The sequence below is a fragment of the Fringilla coelebs genome (assembly GCF_963513975.1).
Source record: "Fringilla coelebs genome assembly, chromosome: 28".
Lineage (NCBI taxonomy): Eukaryota > Metazoa > Chordata > Aves > Passeriformes > Fringillidae > Fringilla > Fringilla coelebs.
In genome coordinates this window covers 5,181,987-5,198,605 of record NC_140054.1, presented here as the reverse complement: position 1 = coordinate 5,198,605, position 16,619 = coordinate 5,181,987, and the positions used below count along the sequence as shown (strand labels likewise).

Below are 16,619 nucleotides of genomic sequence, written 5' to 3'. Positions count from 1 at the left end.
AGCCCGGACTTAATCCCACTCTTTAAAAAAAATTTAAATTAAAACCGAGCTTCAAATCGGGAATTTCGCCTTGAAAAAAATACCCATAATAATAATTATTATTATTTATTAATAGTAATAATTTAATTTTTAAGTTTATAATTTGATTTTTTTTTTCTTTTTTAGGGGGAAATAGAATTAAAAAAAAGGGATTTGGAGGAGGAGAGGTGCAGAGCAGGCAGCTGAGCAGCGATGGGGATGGGCTGGGAAAGTCCTTTGTGGCCGGGGCTGCATCTGCTGCCAGTCAATTAACGGCGGGCGCTGATTAAAGGCAGCAGCTGCTGGGCTAAATTAGCAACCGCCCCCCTCCTCCTCCTCCTCCTCCTCCTCGAGCTCTCCCGCAAAGGGCTCACCATTTATTCCTTTCAAATCTTACAGCTTTTGTTCGATCGGGGTTTATTTATTTTTTTTAATATTTTTATTATTATTATTTTCTTATTTTTTTTAATTATTTTTTTTACAAGTTAAAAACCCACGCTTGATTTGCAATTTTCTTTCTTTTTTTTTTTTTTTTTTGGCCATTAAAAAAATTATTTACAGAGAAAATAAAATCAAAAAAAAAAAAAAACAAACCAAAAGTTGGCTTCACATTTTACAGCTGGCAGGGCCCCCCCTCTTTTCCACCCCACACCCTAAAAGTTCCCCCTTAAAGCAGAATTAATCACAGCGCACTTACAAGCTTTATGCTTTTAAGCCAATAGAAGACATTGTAAAAAAAAAAAATCTAACCAGATTAGCTCCTTAAACCATCGATTTCTAGAGGAAAAAAATAAAAATAAAAATAAAAATAAAAATAAAAATAAAGCACGAAAATAAGCGGAAATGAAAAGTCAGAACCAGGAATGTAAACTGAGAAATAAAGAGGGGAAAAAAAATTAAAAAAAAAAATCAAAAATTCCGTAGAACAGTCAGTGGGAGCGGGAGGAGAGGGGAGAGTCCGGAGGGATCCCGAGTTCTCCCAAACTGTAACTCCAGAGGCGTCCGGCACAAATCCTCCCCAGCTGATTTCTGTTGTTGTTATTGTCGTGTTTGCTTTTTTTTTTGTTGGTTTTTTTCTTAAATTTTTTTCATTTTTTTTTCCATTTTTCCAAAAGAATTCAGCTCAAACTACTCCAAGTGGTGGCGGTGGTGGGAATCCAAACCAGCTTTTCCTACCGGGAATGGGGAAAGAGAGAAAGAGAGAGAAAGAGAGAGAGAGAGAGAGAAAGACAGAGAGAGAGAGAAAAAACCTGCGCGGGGCGTGCGGGAGCGTCCGGGGCTGCGGGAGCGTCCGCGCCGAGCCCGGGGCGGCTCCGGGGCGGCGGGAGAGCCCCGGGGAGGACGATCCGGGGGGATCCGGGGGGATCCGGGCTGCTCGGGGAGGGTCGGAGGTGAGGTGAGAGCCCCCGGTGAGGACGATCCGGGGATCCGGGCTGCTCGGGGAGGGTCGAGGATGGTGTGAGAGCCCCCGGTGAGGACGATCCGGGGGGATCCGGGCTGCTCGGGGAGGGTCGAGGATGGTGTGAGAGCCCCCGGTGAGGACGATCCGGGGATCCGGGCTGCTCGGGGAGGGTCGGAGGTGATGTGAGAGCCCCCGGTGAGGACGATCCGGGGGGATCCGGGCTGCTCGGGGAGGGTGGGAGGCGGTGTGAGAGTCCCCGCTGAGGACGGTGTCCGAGTGGTCTCTACTCTTCTTTCTGCTCCGCCGGGCTCGCCGCGGGCTCCGGCGCGGCGCTTTTCGAGGGCTCCTCGGGTTCGGCGGTGTCTCCGTGGCTCTCCCCTCCCTCCGGCTGCTGCTGCTGCTGCTGCTTCTCCTCCTCCGGGCTGCCCGCGGCTTCTCCTCCATCCCCGGGCTCGCCGCCCTCCTGCCCCTCCTCGGGGGGAGCCGAGGGCTGCAGCCCCCCCGGCGGGGTCTCCTCGCTCCTGCCCTGCTGCTCCTCGGTGGGCGAGGAGCCCGAGGAGTCCCCGGGCTCCTTTTTGTTCTTGCGGAAGGAGATCCCGCTCAGCTTGAAGGGTTTCTTGAAGGAGAATTTCTTCTTCTTCTTGGGGGCGTCCTTGGGGGTCTCGGCCCCGTCGCCTTTGGGCTCGGCGGGCTCGGCGGCGGCCGGGGCGGGCTCGATGCCGTCGGCGCCGCCCGCTTCGCCCTCGCTCTCCTCCTTGGGGGGCTCCGCCGAGCCGTTCCCGTTCTGGGGGGCCGCCTCGACCCCCGCCTTGGGCGTCATGTCCCCGTTGGAGATCACATGGCCGTTCTCCTGCGGGGGGAGCGCGTCAGGCACCGCCGGGATCCCCCCGCGCCCCCTCCCCACATCCCCCGCACCCCACAAAGGGCTCCCGGCCGGGAAAACGGGGGGCACCGAGCACGGTGGGGGGGATCCACCGGGGGAAAAAGAGACGGGGATGGGGGGCACCGCGACGGGGAGGGGGGGGGGGTTTGCAGCCGGTGGAAACGGGGAGCACCGGGCACGGAGCGGGGCTCCCCCGAGGGAAAGGGGCGCACCGGGGGTGCCGAGCCACAAAAAGGGGCGCAAAGAGCCCGACTCGGGGTCTCACGGGGGGCTCCGCTCGGTGTGGGGGGGCCCAGCGCGCTACCACCGGGCGGCGCCCGCGCTCCACTCCCGGTACCGGGGCGCGGCGGCGGACGGGACCCGCCCGGTGCCGGGGGGAGCCCGGGACGCGGCGCGGGCGGTGCCGCATCCCCCGGTACCCGCCGGGCTGGAGAGTCCCCCGGGGCCGGTAGATTCCCTTCGGCTCCATCGCGGCTCCATCACCGCACCCTCCCCGCCGCGCCTTTGTCCGCGCCGCCGCCCGTCCCGGCGGGGCGCTCGGTGCCCCCCGGTGCCCCCGGTACCCACCTGCCCGTTGGCCTTGGCGGTGTCGGGGTCGCCGCCCGCCGCCTTGGAGCCCTGGCTGCCCATGGTGCGGCACTCGGGGAGGTGCCGGCCCCGCCGCGGCGGCTGCGCTGGGCGGGAGTGGGGCGAGCCCCCCGCCGGCCGCTGATAAGGCGAGGGGCGGGGGCGGGACCGGGCCGAGCCCGCCCCGGGGGCGGGGGGAGCGCGGCGGAGCCACCGCCCCGCCGGCACCGGGGGGTTCTGGTGGCCGCCGAGCCCCCTCCCCGCCTGTGCGGCCCCGCAGGTCGGGGCAGGTGGGGCGGGGGTACCCCCGTTCCTGGGTGGGGGCTCATGGCAGCTCCGTCACCCCCGCGGTGCTGCCCGCCCATCCCTGACGGCTTTGGGGTGTCTCTGCCTCCGAGCCCATCACCCCGGGGTGCTGCTCACCCACCCCTGACACCCTTGGGGTGCTGCTCCCCCCCAGCCCTGTCACCCCAGGGTGCCTCTGTCCCCATCACCAACACCCCTGCAGGGCCCGTGCCCCCAGCCCTGTCACCCCTGGGGCGCTGCTCACCCCATCCCTGTCACCCTTGGGCTGCTGCTCACCCCATCCCTGTCACCCTTGGGGTGCTGCTCACCCCATCCCTGTCACCCCTGGGGTGCTGCTCACCCCATCCCTGTCACCCTTGGGACACTGCTCACCCCATCCCTGTCACCCCTGGGATGCTGCTCACCCCATCCCTGTCACCCCTGGGGCATGGTGGCCTCGGTCCTGTCACCCCAGGGTGTCCCATGCTGGGGTTTTGCTCATTCCAGGGTCCTGCTCATCCCAGCCCCATCCTCCCCAGGGGTGTCCTGCGGTGGGGACAGGTCCTGCTGTGGGGACAGGCCGTGCCAGGTCACACCCTGCCCCCCTGAGCAGCCTGGCACACTCACAGGGGGATTTTTCCCCTCTGGGTTATTCCTCCTCGCTGATTTCCCGGAACAGGAGAGCTGAGGGGAAAGGAAAACGGGGCAGAGCCGATGGGCTGTTTGCACTGGATCCCTGCCAGGACCCAGCAGCGCCGGCCGGGATTCGCTCCCTGCAGCACCCAGCCACCACTGGATTCCCCTGGGGGCTCCCAAAATCCCTTTTTCTGCTCCATCCCCGGCCACCCGCGCCGAGGGCAGCTCCCAAGCGCCACATCCCAGCTCTGCAGCTTTCCAGGCACCCTGCTCCCACCAGGGCTGGCAGGACCGCCCGTCCCCAGCACCCAGCTGTGCCACGAGCCCAGCAGCATCCAAGGCCAGACTGCCAGGGGAAAACAATGTCCCGCTGTGTGTGCCGCACCAACAAGGTCATGTTTTGTCTCCCGCCTCCCTCCCTCCCTCCCCCCTGCGCGGCTCACCCCCGGCAGAGCGAAATTGCTGTTAATTAAAACAGGCGGCATCTTCCTGATTGACTTTTGGGTGCCAGTTGATAAAAAGCCCTTGGCCGGCTGCCCCGAGGGCTCGGAGCGTCCCCGGCAGCCGCGGGAGCTGGGCAGGGTGTTCCCTGCTGGGAACAGAGCTCCGGGGAGGATCCTGGCGTGGGGAAGATGGGGAGTCTGGGAGAGGGGGGGATTAGTGAGCACACGGTGTTTGTTCCCGATCCCAGCGGGGGAGGAGAAGGGGCTGGGAGCCCTTCCTGGTGTGCCCGCTGCCCTTCAGCCTTGGGAGATATCCACGGGGAATCCACGCTGCTCCTCCCACCTTCCTTCCATCCTGGAATGCAGACGGGCCTTGTGCTGCTGGGCCATCCCATCCCATGGATCCCATCCCATCCCATCCCATGGATCCCATCCCATGGATCCCATCCCATCCCATCCCATCCTATCCCATGGATCCCATCCCATCCCATGGATCCCATCCCATGGATCCCATCCTATCAGTCCCATCCCATGGATCCCATCCCCATCCCCATCCCAATCTCAATCCCCATCCCATCAATCCCATCAATCCAATCCCATCCTGTCCCCATCCCATCCCATCCCATCCCATCCCGTTCCACCCCATCCAGTTCTCTTCCATTCCCATTGCATTTTGTCCCTATCCCATCCCATCCTGTCCTGTCCCCATTCCATCCCATCAATCCCATCTCATCCCATCCTGTCCCCATCCCATCAATCCCATCCCATCCTGTCCCCATCCCATCCCATGGATTCCATCCCATGGATCCCATCCCATGGATCCCAACCCATCCCCGTCCCCATCCCATCCCGTCCCATCAATCCCATCCATCCCATCCCATCCCATCCCTCCATTCCCATCTCCCATCCCAAAGCGGGAATGGCACCAGCAGCTCCTCCCCCCCGGATCATTCCCAATTCTGGGGCTGCTGTCAGACTGGGAACACCACCGCCTTCCCTGGGCTCGTGGGGAGGGGTCTCCTTGGATTTGAGGGGATTTGTGGGGCTGGGGTCAGCAGCCACCCCACGGACACTTCTCCTGCTCCGCGTTCTGCCGGAGGGGACAGAGAATTTCATCCCAGAGCGGCAGGACAGGGGTGTGGCGTGCACAGAGCGACTGCAGCAGGCCAGGGGCAGAGCCGGGGTGGCAGCGGCATTCCCACGCCGCAGCCCCTCCTGGCAGGCGTTTCCCGGCTCCTTCCATCCCGAGGAATCCCCGTCCCTCCCGTCCCGGCCCCTCCTGCGGTTATAAATATCCAACTCCCCGCGGATCCCCGGTGCTGCCTCCCCTGCCGGGGCACATCTCCGTCCTGCCTCCTTCCCTGCTCCTTCCAGCTGGGATCTGCTGCTGCTCCTGGAACGGCCACGGCAGCCCTGGAGCAAAGTGGGGCGCCCGTGGCTGTCCCCAGGCACACCCACGGCTGCTTTTCCACCTTCCACCTTTCCCATCTTTCCCAGCTTTCCCATCTTTCCCAGCTCCCAGCTTTTCCACCTTTCCCAATTCCCACCTTTCCCTGCTCCCAGTTTTTCTAGCTCCCACTTTTTCCAGATCCTAGTTTTCCCAGCTTTCCCATCTTCCCAGCTTTTCCACCTTTCCCATCTCCCACCTCTTCCTGCTCCCAGTTTTTCCAGCTCCCAGCTTTTCCATCTTCCCAGCTTTTCCACCTTTCCCAGCTCCCAGTTTCCCATCTCCCACCTTTCCCACCTTTCCCATCTCCCACCTTTCCCACCTTTCCCATCTCCCACCTTTCCCAGCTTTCCCAGCTCCCACCTTTTCCTGCTCCCAGTTTTTCTAGCTCCCACCTTTCCCAGCTCCCAGTTTCCCCAGCTTCCAGTTTCCCACCTTTCCCATCTCCCACCTTTCCCACCTTTCCCAGTTTCCCACCTTTCCCAGTTCCCAGTTTCCCACCTTTCCCAGTTTCCCACCTTTCCCAGTTTCCCAGCTCCCCAGCTCCCAGTGTGCCCGGGGACGTGCGGTGACCCCAGGATCGAGGCCAGGACCCACCAGGACCCCCCAGGACCCCCCAGGCACCAGAAGCCGCCCAACTCCAGCCCAACCCGGACACCCCCAGCCCCTCCCAGTACAAACCAGTGCCCACCCGCCCCGCGCTGCCTCCCACCCTGCTCCGCTCCCGCAGGAGCTTCGGGAGGGGCAGGAATTTGCAGGATCCCCGCGGACAGACGGACAGATTACTGTCTGTCCGCTCCTCCGGCAGATGGACAGACAGACAAATCTCCGCCGGGCCGGGGGGACGCCAGATCCTTGCGGATGTTGTTTTCCACTTCCCAGACCTACTTAAACTGCGGCTGATTATTAATTTATTGGGTGTTGAGCGCCGGGAGGCTGCAGGGCAGAGCGGGGCAGGAGGGACCGGCCCAGCCCCGCATTCCCCCAGCCCCTAATGAGGAATTAAGGCAATTAATTATTCATGGGCCCGGCTCATCCTCTCCGGGATTTTATCCCGAGTTAAAGGGGCCCAGCCGGGGCGAGCGGCGGCGCTGGGAATGAAAACAGAGGGATTGCCACATCGATTTCTAAATAGCGAGGGAATTAACTCATTAGATCTCTCCCGGGAGAGAATTCCAGCGGGGAGAGTTGGGCTGGATGGATGGCGGAGGATCCTGCCACCCCCCAGTGATGGGGACAGCCCTTGGGGACAGCCCAGAGCTGCTTTAGGGTCTGGGGGCTGTCCCTGTGGGGTCTGGGGGTTCCTCTGTAGGGTCTGGGGGCTGCCCTGGTGGGGTCTGGGGGCTGTCCCTGTGGGGTCTGGGGGCTGTCCCTGTAGGGTCTGGGGGCTGTCCCTGTAGGGTCTGGGGGTTCCCCTGTAGGGTCTGGGGGTTCCCCTGTAGGGTCTGGGGGTTCCCCTGCAGGGTCTGGGGGCTGTCCCTGTAGGGTCTGGGGGCTGTCCCTGTAGGGTCTGGGGGCTGTCCCTGTAGGGTCTGGGGGTTCCCCTGTAGGGTCTGGGGGCTGCCCTTATGGGGTCTGGGGGTTCCCCTGTAGGGTCTGGGGGCTGCCCCTTCCCCGCTGCAGCCGTTTGGCCTCCCCAGGATGTGGAAATTCCCCCGGGATGCTCCAGATGTGCATCCCGCGGGGGTCCAGGGAGAAGGGGCTGAGCCTCCTGAGCTGCAGCAGGAAAATCCTCGGTGCTGGGGGATTCCTGGTGGGACGAGGCCCAGCAGGAGGAGCGGGAATCCCAGCCCTGTGCCGAGCAGGAGCCGGGCACGGCTCGGAGCCGCACCTGGGGAAAACCTCCCGCAGCAGGCACAGCTCTCCTGGGAATGCAGCAGGGCTCCCAAATCCTTCCTGCCCCGGGCAGGGCTCCAGCCCTGGAGGCTGTGGAGAGGCTCTGACTTCCCATAGAAACCATGAAAGGGCCCCTTCTTGTGTTTGCCAGAGCCCCAGTCGGTTTTGGTTGTGAAGATCCCATGGCAACCAGCGCCTTCTGCAACTGCACTTGCTATTTCTGGGCTGGCTTCTCCCCTCCTGTGGGATCATCCCGTGGGATCAGCCCCAGCCCAGGGCCTTTCCCAGCCCCTCACCCCCTCCCCTGCTCCTGCTGAGGGAGTGACAGGGCAGGGAAGGGAGAGGAACCTGCTCTGTGTCCATCTCAAAGCCCATCTGCCCCTGCTCGGGGCAGGAGTTGGGATTTTTGTAAAAGGAGCCAGCCCCAAACTCAGAGTTGGGATTTTTGCAAAAGGAGCCAGCCCCCAAACTCAGAGTTGGGATTTTTGCAAAAGGAGCCGGGCCCCAAACTCAGAGTTGGGATTTTTGCAAACAGACCCAGGCTCCAAACTCAGAGTTGGGATTTTTGCAAAGGGAGCCAGACCCCAAACTGAAACCCCTCCAGGCTGGGCTGTGCAGCCCGGGGTGACAATGGGGACGCTGTGTGACAGGATCTGGGGCAGTTTGGGCATTTTGGGGATCAACACCCCCACACGGCCTTTCCCATCCTGCAGATCCCTCCTGGCACAGAGCAGGAACCCCCACAAGGCCCTGGCCCGGGCATCCTGCTCATCCCACGTTCCTTATCTCCCTCTCCCGGCTGATAAGCGCTGCCTGACCCTGAGCCGCCTCTCGGGAGCTCTGCAGAGCCGGGGGTGCTGCGGAAAGCCGGGACTGCGGCGTGCAGCCGGGCTGGGAGCAGGGCGGGGAGGGCTCTGCTGCCTGACCCGGGCAGGGACAGCGTCCAGAGCATCCTTCCTGGCCCAGAGGGAAGTTTATAACGGGAACAAAAGCCAGGCTCGCTCCAAGTGCGGCTTTTCCCGTGCTGTTTCCTGGCTCCCGCACGCCACGGCCGGGCAGGAGGGGTGGGTGCGATTTGGGATCCCAACATCCCGGCCAGCCCGTGGGGAGCCATCCCCGCCACTCCCGGCTTTATCCAAACCCCCCCAGGCTCTTGGAGCCCCTGGATGGGGTTTTAGGCCTTCCCTTCTCCAGGAGGGCACCCCAAGTTCTCCCTTGGAGCATCCCTGGGCTCTCTCTGGCAATTCCAGACGCTCCCGGTGCCCCCGCCCGGGGCTGGAGGCGGCTCTGCAGGTGCGGCCTCACCTGGGCAGGGCACACAGGGACAACCCCGCTCCCTCTGGGTGCCCGTCCCACGGACCCCACAGACCCCACAGGTCCCACAGATCCCTCAGACCCCACGGACCCCACAGGTCTCACAGGTCCCTCAGGCCCCACAGACCCCACGGACCCCACAGACCCCACAGGTCCCACAGATCCCTCAGGCCCCACGGACCCCACAGGTCCCACAGATCCCACAGACCCCACAGACCCCACGGAGCCCACAGACCCTGCATGTCCCATGGATTCCAGAGACCCCAGAGACCCCTCGGCCGCAGGACACCCCACCGCGCCCCTCCTGCCCCCCTTTGCCCGGTCCTCGGTGCCGGTGGCCGCCGCCGGCCGGGAGAGGGACAGGAACGGGGCCGGGAGCGGGACAGGAGCGGGGACAGGAACGGGACAGGAGCGGGGTCGGGAGCGGGGCCGGGGCCGGGACCGGGCGCTGCGGGGCCGCGCTGCCTCCCCCGGGAGCCCCGGGATGTGAGGGCCCCTTTCTCCCCGCCAGTCAATGTGGCTTTTTGTTGCGCTGCCGGGGCCGATAGCGCCGAGCGGGGACAGACAATAGGTGCCATTGTTCCCTTTCAGCGACATCTGACGGGCCCGGGCGCGGAGAAGAGGCCGCTGTGTGCCCGGGACGAGGGGGGAAGGGACCGCACGGACGGACGGGGACACCCAGAGCGACCCTGGGTGTCGGCACGGGCAGCACCGGAGGGATGCTGGAGTCTAAAATCACCTCGGTTTGGCTTGGGAGGGAGTTTGAGGAGCGTTTAGGGGATGGGGGTGTTGTTTGTGACGCTGGGAAATCATCCCCGAGAGCCGCGAACTTCCCGCCCCGCTCGTCCTGGTGGAATATTAATGATCAAACCTCATCAGGAGCTGCAACAGCAACACCACCAACGCCCCCGTGGCTGCTCCCTCTCCCCCAGGTCCTGGGAGCGCCTGAACCCCCGGGAGATCCGGGAAAGCCTCACCCCGAAATGTGGTGGGGGCTCGGTCCCTGCGAGGGGGGAGCCGGGAGCAGAGCCCGGCGGGGAATCCCGGCGGTGCCAGGGCTGTCTGCAACTTTCCATCAGAAATCCCCTCCTTCCCTCCATCCCGGGCTGTCCCCGGCCGGGATTGCTTCATCGCCGCCCGCAGAATTCCCCCTCGGCCTCCGAGCGAACCGGGCCGTGCAGAGCTCGGGGGAGGCTCCGGAGGGGGGGCCCGGGCTGGGGCTGCGGTTTTTGGGGGGCGCTTTGCCCTCCCAGCCGCGCCCCGTGAGCTCCCATCCCCCTGGGGAGGGGGCACGGGGGGGTTTTGGACCCTCCAGAGTCAGGCGCTGCTCCCACCCCCCTCACCCCCGCTCGGATTTCAGGGTCGGGGGAGCCCCGCTGGGAGGGGCTGGGCAGCCCCCGGTCCCCCCGCCCTGGGCGAGCCCCCGGAGGGGTCCCCAGGCGGTTTTGGGGTCTGTCGGGGAGGGCTGGGGGCAGCGGGGCCGTCCCCGCCCCCACGGCTCGCTGGGATGCAGCGGCGGATGCAGCTCGGGCAGACTTGCATGGCCGTAACCATGGCAACGGCAGCGCGGGGGGATGCGGGGAGAACCGCGGAGAGCCGGGGGGACCGGGGAGAGCCGGGGCAGAGCGGGGCTGCAGCGTTGCCGTCGCACCCAGGGCCGTGTCTGGGGTCACCCCACATCTGGATTTGCACACATCTGGGATCCGGCTCTTCCCGGGGCGGGATTCACGCACGTCTGGTTTTACCCAGGACTGGCTTTTCCCGGGTTTGGGTTCGCCCAGGTCTGGGTTCGCCCCCCATCTGGTTTTTTCCGTGTCTGGGTTCACCCCACATCTGGGCTCACCCCACATCAGGATCCTCCACACATCTGGCCTCTCCCAGGTCTGGGTTCATCCCACATCTGGCTCTCCCCAGTCCTGGCCTCGCCCACATTTATGCTCCCTCAGGCCACATCTGGCACCACCCCAAACCCTCCTTCCCCCCTCTCCGCGTCCCCCCAGCTGTGGCTCCCCGGGGCGGGTTCCCCCCACTCGCACAGGGGCTGTGCCCCCATCCCGGGGTTCCGGGGGGTGCAGCGCCCCGGGAGGGGCCCCGCGTTTGCTTCGTGCTTCGGCTCCGCGTTCCCTTCGAACAGCGCCCGCTCTTCCTCTCCAGGACTCTGAACCTGGGGGTGCTGCCCCTGAACCTCGGGGTGCTGCAAGACCCCCTCCCCACCCCCCAAACTGCTGGGAAGCGGATCCTGATCCCCTCCCTGATGGGACCGCGCTCCTCCCAGCGCTGGGGACACCGCGGGGACTCGGGGGGTGGCCGTGCCCGGCCCGTGCTGCCCACCTGCCCGCCCCCCGGCCGGCCCAGCCCCCGCGCCGCCGGCCCGGCCGCGTTTGGCAGCGCGGCGGCTCCGCTGGAGCAGAGCCTGCGGCGCTGGAGTGACCCACTAACCTTCTTCTCCTTAAAAATGCATGAAATGCAGGCAGCTGCCGCGGGGGCTCGCACATGCAGCGGGGAGGGCACGGGCGGGGGCTGGGGTGGGCACCGGGGCGGGCACGGAGGAGCCCCCCTGGGGAAGGAGGGAGGGAGGCAGGGAGAGAGGGGGTGGGATGCTCCGGCTGCCCAAATTTGGGGTCTGGCGGGGTTTGAGTCGCGGGGGTGGCACGGGGCACGCCGTGGCGGGGCGAAACCCAGCCGGAATGCCAGCAGGGAGCCGCCGCTGGGGTGCGGGGACATCCCAAAGAGCCACCCCCGCTCCTCGGGGCCACCCGAGCGTCCCGCGGGTGGCACGGGCGGGTGGCACGGCTGGCACGGTCCTGGCGGGCGGGCGCAGCCTCTCCCCAGCCCTGACCTGGTTTCTCCGCAGCTCCTCCTCGCCTCGAACGCGCCCGGAGCAGATGGCAGCGAGCCGGGGGGGCGGCGGGGGGCACACAGAGCCCGCTCCCCGCGCTCCGAGCACCCCGCGTCCCCCCCGTCCCCGCGCCGGCAGGGGTTAACAGCTCCTGTCGCATGCGGCTGATTTAATTTCGGTCTCGTTTGCATTGCTGATTGCGGCTGCAACACCTCCGTGAAGACGCGGGGATATTTTTAGCCGCTCTGGCTCCGGCTGAGCGGCCCCCGGGCAGCCCCCGAGCCGTGTCCGACCCCAGCGTCCCCTCGGAGAGGGACAAACACCCGCGGCCTTCGGTGGGAAGAGAGGAGGATTTGCAGGATTAAAGTTTTGCCTTTGTTTCTGCGGTCACAGCCCTGTCTGGAGAAGGAGAAACGACCCCGGGAACCGAGAGCGGCGCAAGCTGGGTTGAGTAAACAACGGAGCCGCTCCATCCCTGGCGGAGAGGGGCCGTGCCTTGGCCGGGTCCGTGTTTCCCATCCTTTTCCCTCCGAAATTCCCAGCCTGGCCGCCGCGTGCTGCTGCCCTCACTCAAACAGGGAGGAAATCACAGCGCGGGGGTTTCCAGGGCGCTTTGGAAATCCCTGGGGCTTCCCGCGGGGTCTCAGCCCTGACTCAGCGGGCAGGGAGGGCGAGGCAGGGCCGGCAGCGCCCTCGGGGAGCTCCGCGCTCCTGCCCTGACGCCCCCAGCCCCACACGTGTCCCCCCAGCCCGGCCGTGCCAGCCAGGTGGCAGAGCCAGCAGCGTCTCCACTCCCCCCGGCTAATTAACATAAATTGACACTGACTAATTAACCGTCCCGCCTCATTAGAGCCCGGATGCCGCATCCCGGGGAACAGCAGGTAGCCGAGCCCCGGCTATCAACGCGCGGTGGCCGCGCCAGGCACCGGCCACGCTGTCTCCCCTCAGCGGGAGCGTCCCCAGCGCTGTCCCCGTCACTGTCCCCATCCCACGGCCCTAGTGAGGCTGCCAGCAGCGATAACGAGATTGGCTCCTAATCCACTTATTCCTGGCTGGAGCAGCCGCTCCCGACACCCGCCGGGCGCTGAACCCTCCCGGCCCCGGCACCGGGAGGAAAACCCGGCCCGGGAGGGGGTGGCGGGACACACGGAGAGCCGAACCCTGCGGGGAAGGTGACACCACGGGCGGCACGGCCCTGGGGAGCAGCAGAATGAGCAAATCTTGCATCAGCCCGCGAGGGAGATAAGGAGCCCGGCCCAGCCCTCACCCGGAGCCGGGAGGGAGCGGCGGGGAGGGGAGGGGGGGATGCTGGAGGCAGCGGAGTGCAGGGGAAGGTCACCCCAACGCGGTGACACCCAGCTGGGCGGGAGGAAGGAAGGAAAAGGGAATTTTTCGCTTCCCCGTTCGCTCGCTGTTTGTGGGGGCCCCGCGCAGGTCCCGTCCTGCCGGGCTGAGTCACGGCCCCGCACGTCCGACCGGTTTTGGGGGACACCCTCGGGCTCAGCGTGGGAATGTCGTGCCCTCAGCAGCACCCCCGAGCCGGGAGCAGCCCCGGGGCTCGCAGCTCCCCAAAATCTGCGCGCTGGGAGGGGGTGGGGATGCTCCGGGGAAGCTCCCGCTCGTTCCCAGAGCCCTGCGTGCCATCCCCGAGCGGGGATTCGAAACTGGGTCAGCGGGAGATCCCCAAAAGTGATCGGGATCGGGGAATTGCGGCTCCCTGCGGCCAGCCCGAGGCAGATCCGCTCCGCTCCGTGCTTTTCCCGCTGAGCTGGGAGGAACCCCTGGGACCCAGGGGACAGGTCCCACGGGGAGCTTTGGGGACCGGGGGCTCGAGGAGGGCGCAGGGACGCGGGACGGAGGTTGGGGACAAGCCTCGAGGCCGGGTCCCCCTGTGTGGAGCTGGGGAAGGATGGAAAAGCCGGGAATGCTGAGCGCGGAGCAGGCAGGATGCGGGGCCGGGGCAGGAAGGCAGCCCCGGCCCCGGGCTCGGCGGAAAAGCGGAGGAAGAGCGGAGGAAAGGCTCGAGGCCACGGCGGTGGCGGCGGGAGGAAGCTCGGCCCCGGCCTGGAGCTGTCCCGGGGCACGTTGTCCCCGCTGGGAGGGGATGGGACACGGCGGGACCGAAACTCGCCCGTTCCCGGCGGCAAACGCCCTTCGTGGGCTGCAGGCCCCGGCGTGCCCCGTGCCAGCCGCACCTCGGGACTCGTGGGAGATCCCAAAAGTGGGGACCAGGACTCTTGGTGGCACTGCCACTCGTGGGGTGCCCGGCTGGGGTCTGACCAAGGACTCCGAACCTCCTGGGGTGGGTTTGGGGTTTCTGATGTTCCTCTGGAGTTCTGTGAGAGCTTTTGGGGCTCAGCCTGGGATGGGGCCACCACAGAGCCGGACACCCACCTGGGGGGTAGGCGACATTCCTGACACTGCCCCCTCTCTTCTCCACAACTTTTGGGAAATGCCCCAACGCCCTCCAGAGCCTCCGTTCGCCCCCTTTCAGTCCTCCAGCACCTCCAGCTCACACCGCCGGGAATATTCAGCTCAAACCGCCTTGGGGACGGTGTCCCCCGCGCCGAGGGTGTCCCCGCGGTGTCCCCAGCCCGGAGCAGAGGAGCTGGAGCGCCGGGAGCCGCCGTCCCTGCTCCTGCCGGCTCGGGAGCGGAGCTGTTCGATATTTACAGCGGCTGCCGGGGAAAATGGCAGCGGGAGCGGAGGGGGGACCACGGGCGGGAGGATCCATCTGGCCCCCGCCGCGGAGTCGCCATCTGGTCCCCGCGGGAGCCGCTGCCGGGGGGCCCGGGGCGCTGCGGGCGCTGTCCCCGCTCCCCCGCCCCGGTTTGGTGGCCTCGGGGGATGGGAGAGGCCGGGGGTCCCCCCCAGCTCCTGGGTCCCCACCGCGGGGTCCTTTGAGTGGGGAAATGAGGACCTGTGTGTAATTGTTAATGAGGATGCGTGTATGCTAATTAAGGGCTTGTAATTACGGCGGGACGGGGCCTCGTGGCCTGCCCAGGTTTTGGGCGGGTATGGGGTTGTTGGGGCCGGCTCGGCTCCAAAATTTGGGGGTCCCAAGGGGACCCCGCGGCTCTGGGGGGGATGCTCAGGGGTCCTCTAGCCCGGGGGATGCTGACAGGATCAGCACTGGGATATTTTTCCCTCCCTGATGCTTTTTCCCCCTTTGGTCTCACCCCAAACCTGCTGCGGTGTGAGGTGACAGTGAGTAAATGAATCCCTAATTAACCACTTTGGGGATGTGGCTTTATTAAGGTAAAAAAATCTTTATTAGGGAGGAATTAAAGCTGCCAGTCTCTGGGTACAGGCTGGCACAGCTCAGGTGGGATCACCTTCGGTTCTGGGGGATGCTCCCGTCCTTTCCCACCTTCTTGTCCACATCAGGAGCTGTTGGGTGCTGGATTTGGAAGCGAAGCAGCCAGGGATGGGCTGAGGGTTTGGGGTGGATGAGGAGGAGCTGGGAGGTGCCCAGTGAGGGGGTTGAGCCGCAGGATCACCCAGAAATGCGGGGTGCAGCAACCCAGGATGGCCCAGAGCCCCAGGATCCAGCAATCCTCCACCCGTGGAGGCCAGGCAGGAATTGGCAGCTCGGAGGTCCCAGGAACCGGGATAAGGGCGGGAGCCGCGGCCTCCCGGGACCGCTGGGGCGGCTTTTAGGGGAAAACGAGCGCTTCCCATCAGCTGCATCCGCTGGGAAGCGGGAGGGGATTCCCGGCGGGCAGCGGGAGGGTGAAATGTTCCCATTTTGGGTGTGCACGTGGAGGGAATTTCTGCCGGGAATTTTGCTCCAGAGCGGCCGTCCTGGGGTCCTGTGCTTGGGGACACCCCAGGATGGGTCCTGGCGGATGTCAGCTCGCTGTCCCCGCTGTCCTGCTGGCCTGGGGACCCCAGGCTGGGTGGGATTGGGCACAATTCCTGCGCTTTGATGTCATCGCCACCTCCCGAGGGATCCCCGCTACCTGCGGCAAACCTGCCCCTGGCATCTGGCTGCTAATCCCGGGATTAGCGACCGCGGGGAGCGGCAGATGGAGCCCGGGACCCCCGGGGGACAGCCCGGGACCCCCGGGGTGACCACGGCAGCTGAGCCCCCAGCGGAGCCCCCTCCGTGGCGCTCCCAGGGGAATTCCCAGCGGGATCTCCCCCGGGACATCACCCCCGCCCTGGGAAAGCCCCGGTTCGAGGGAAATGAGACGTGTCGCTGCCGCCGGTGACAGCTCTTCTTCCCGGCTGCGGGAGCGGCGTTTCTGGGAAAGCCGAGACCCCCCTGTCCATCTTCTTCTCACCCCCGAAACACCCGCAGCGCTCTCGGGGTGGGAGAAAGGGAAGGAGAGGAGGAAATGGCTGCGTGTCTCCATCCTGCGCCCCCCGCCCCCCCAAATCCGACTCCTTCATTCTCGGGGTCGCGGCCAGGCAGGGGAATGAGGGAGGTGCCCCCAGGGTTGGGGCGGGGGGCTCTGCCCCCCAGTTCCCAGCCGGGCCCCCCGGCCTGTGCCCCACGGCTGCGTGCTAACCCCAGGGTCCCCGCTCAATGGGAGGAAGGAAATCCTCATCCTCGGGAAAGGCTGGACACGGCCGCTTCCTCCCGCCGTGCCGGGCAGGGCCCCGGGCCCCGACATCGCCCCCCGCCCCACCCGGCTGGAAATGCCGGCCGGACACCGGGCTCGGTCCTGGTGGGGTCACACGGGAAACAGGGACGGGGGGGAGCCGCTCTGTGCCCCCCAAACCCGCGGGATCTGCCGGGGGGCGCGGGGGGTTCCACAGCCGCTCCAAGCAGCGGAGCCCTCGGTGTCCCCGGGAATGGGGGATCCCGCTCGGTGCCGGTCCCGGTGCGGGGTGGGGGTGAGGGAAGGCACAATCCCGCGGGCTCGCCCGCCTCTGGCTCCCCTCCAGCCTTCGTTATTCCCGCTGCTCCTTCCTCTTCCTCGCCCTTTGCCCGCTGACGGCAG

At 65.3% G+C, this 16,619-nt stretch overlaps 1 protein-coding gene across 1 annotated transcript; it reads right to left on the bottom strand.

The window, feature by feature from the left end:
* Window positions 1-414: 414 nt before the first annotated feature.
* Window positions 415-2,974, bottom strand: MARCKSL1 (MARCKS like 1). The gene is made up of 2 exons (XM_084222511.1): window positions 2,871-2,974; window positions 415-2,270 (listed from the first exon to the last, which is right to left on the bottom strand). Exons 1-2 carry the CDS (start codon window positions 2,931-2,933, stop codon window positions 1,704-1,706), a joined length of 630 nt encoding a protein of 209 aa, XP_084078637.1. The 5' UTR covers window positions 2,934-2,974; the 3' UTR covers window positions 415-1,703.
* Between the last annotated feature and the right edge of the window lie 13,645 nt (window positions 2,975-16,619).

Bases quoted from the DNA above. Each gene is read 5' to 3' on its own strand.
- MARCKSL1 (XM_084222511.1), bottom strand. From the start codon at position 2,933: ATGGGCAGCCAGGGCTCCAAGGCGGCGGGCGGCGACCCCGACACCGCC. The intron at 2,271-2,870 runs GTGGGTACCGGG...CTCCCCCCGCAG, and splicing joins CCGCCAAGGCCAACGGGCAG to GAGAACGGCCATGTGATCTC.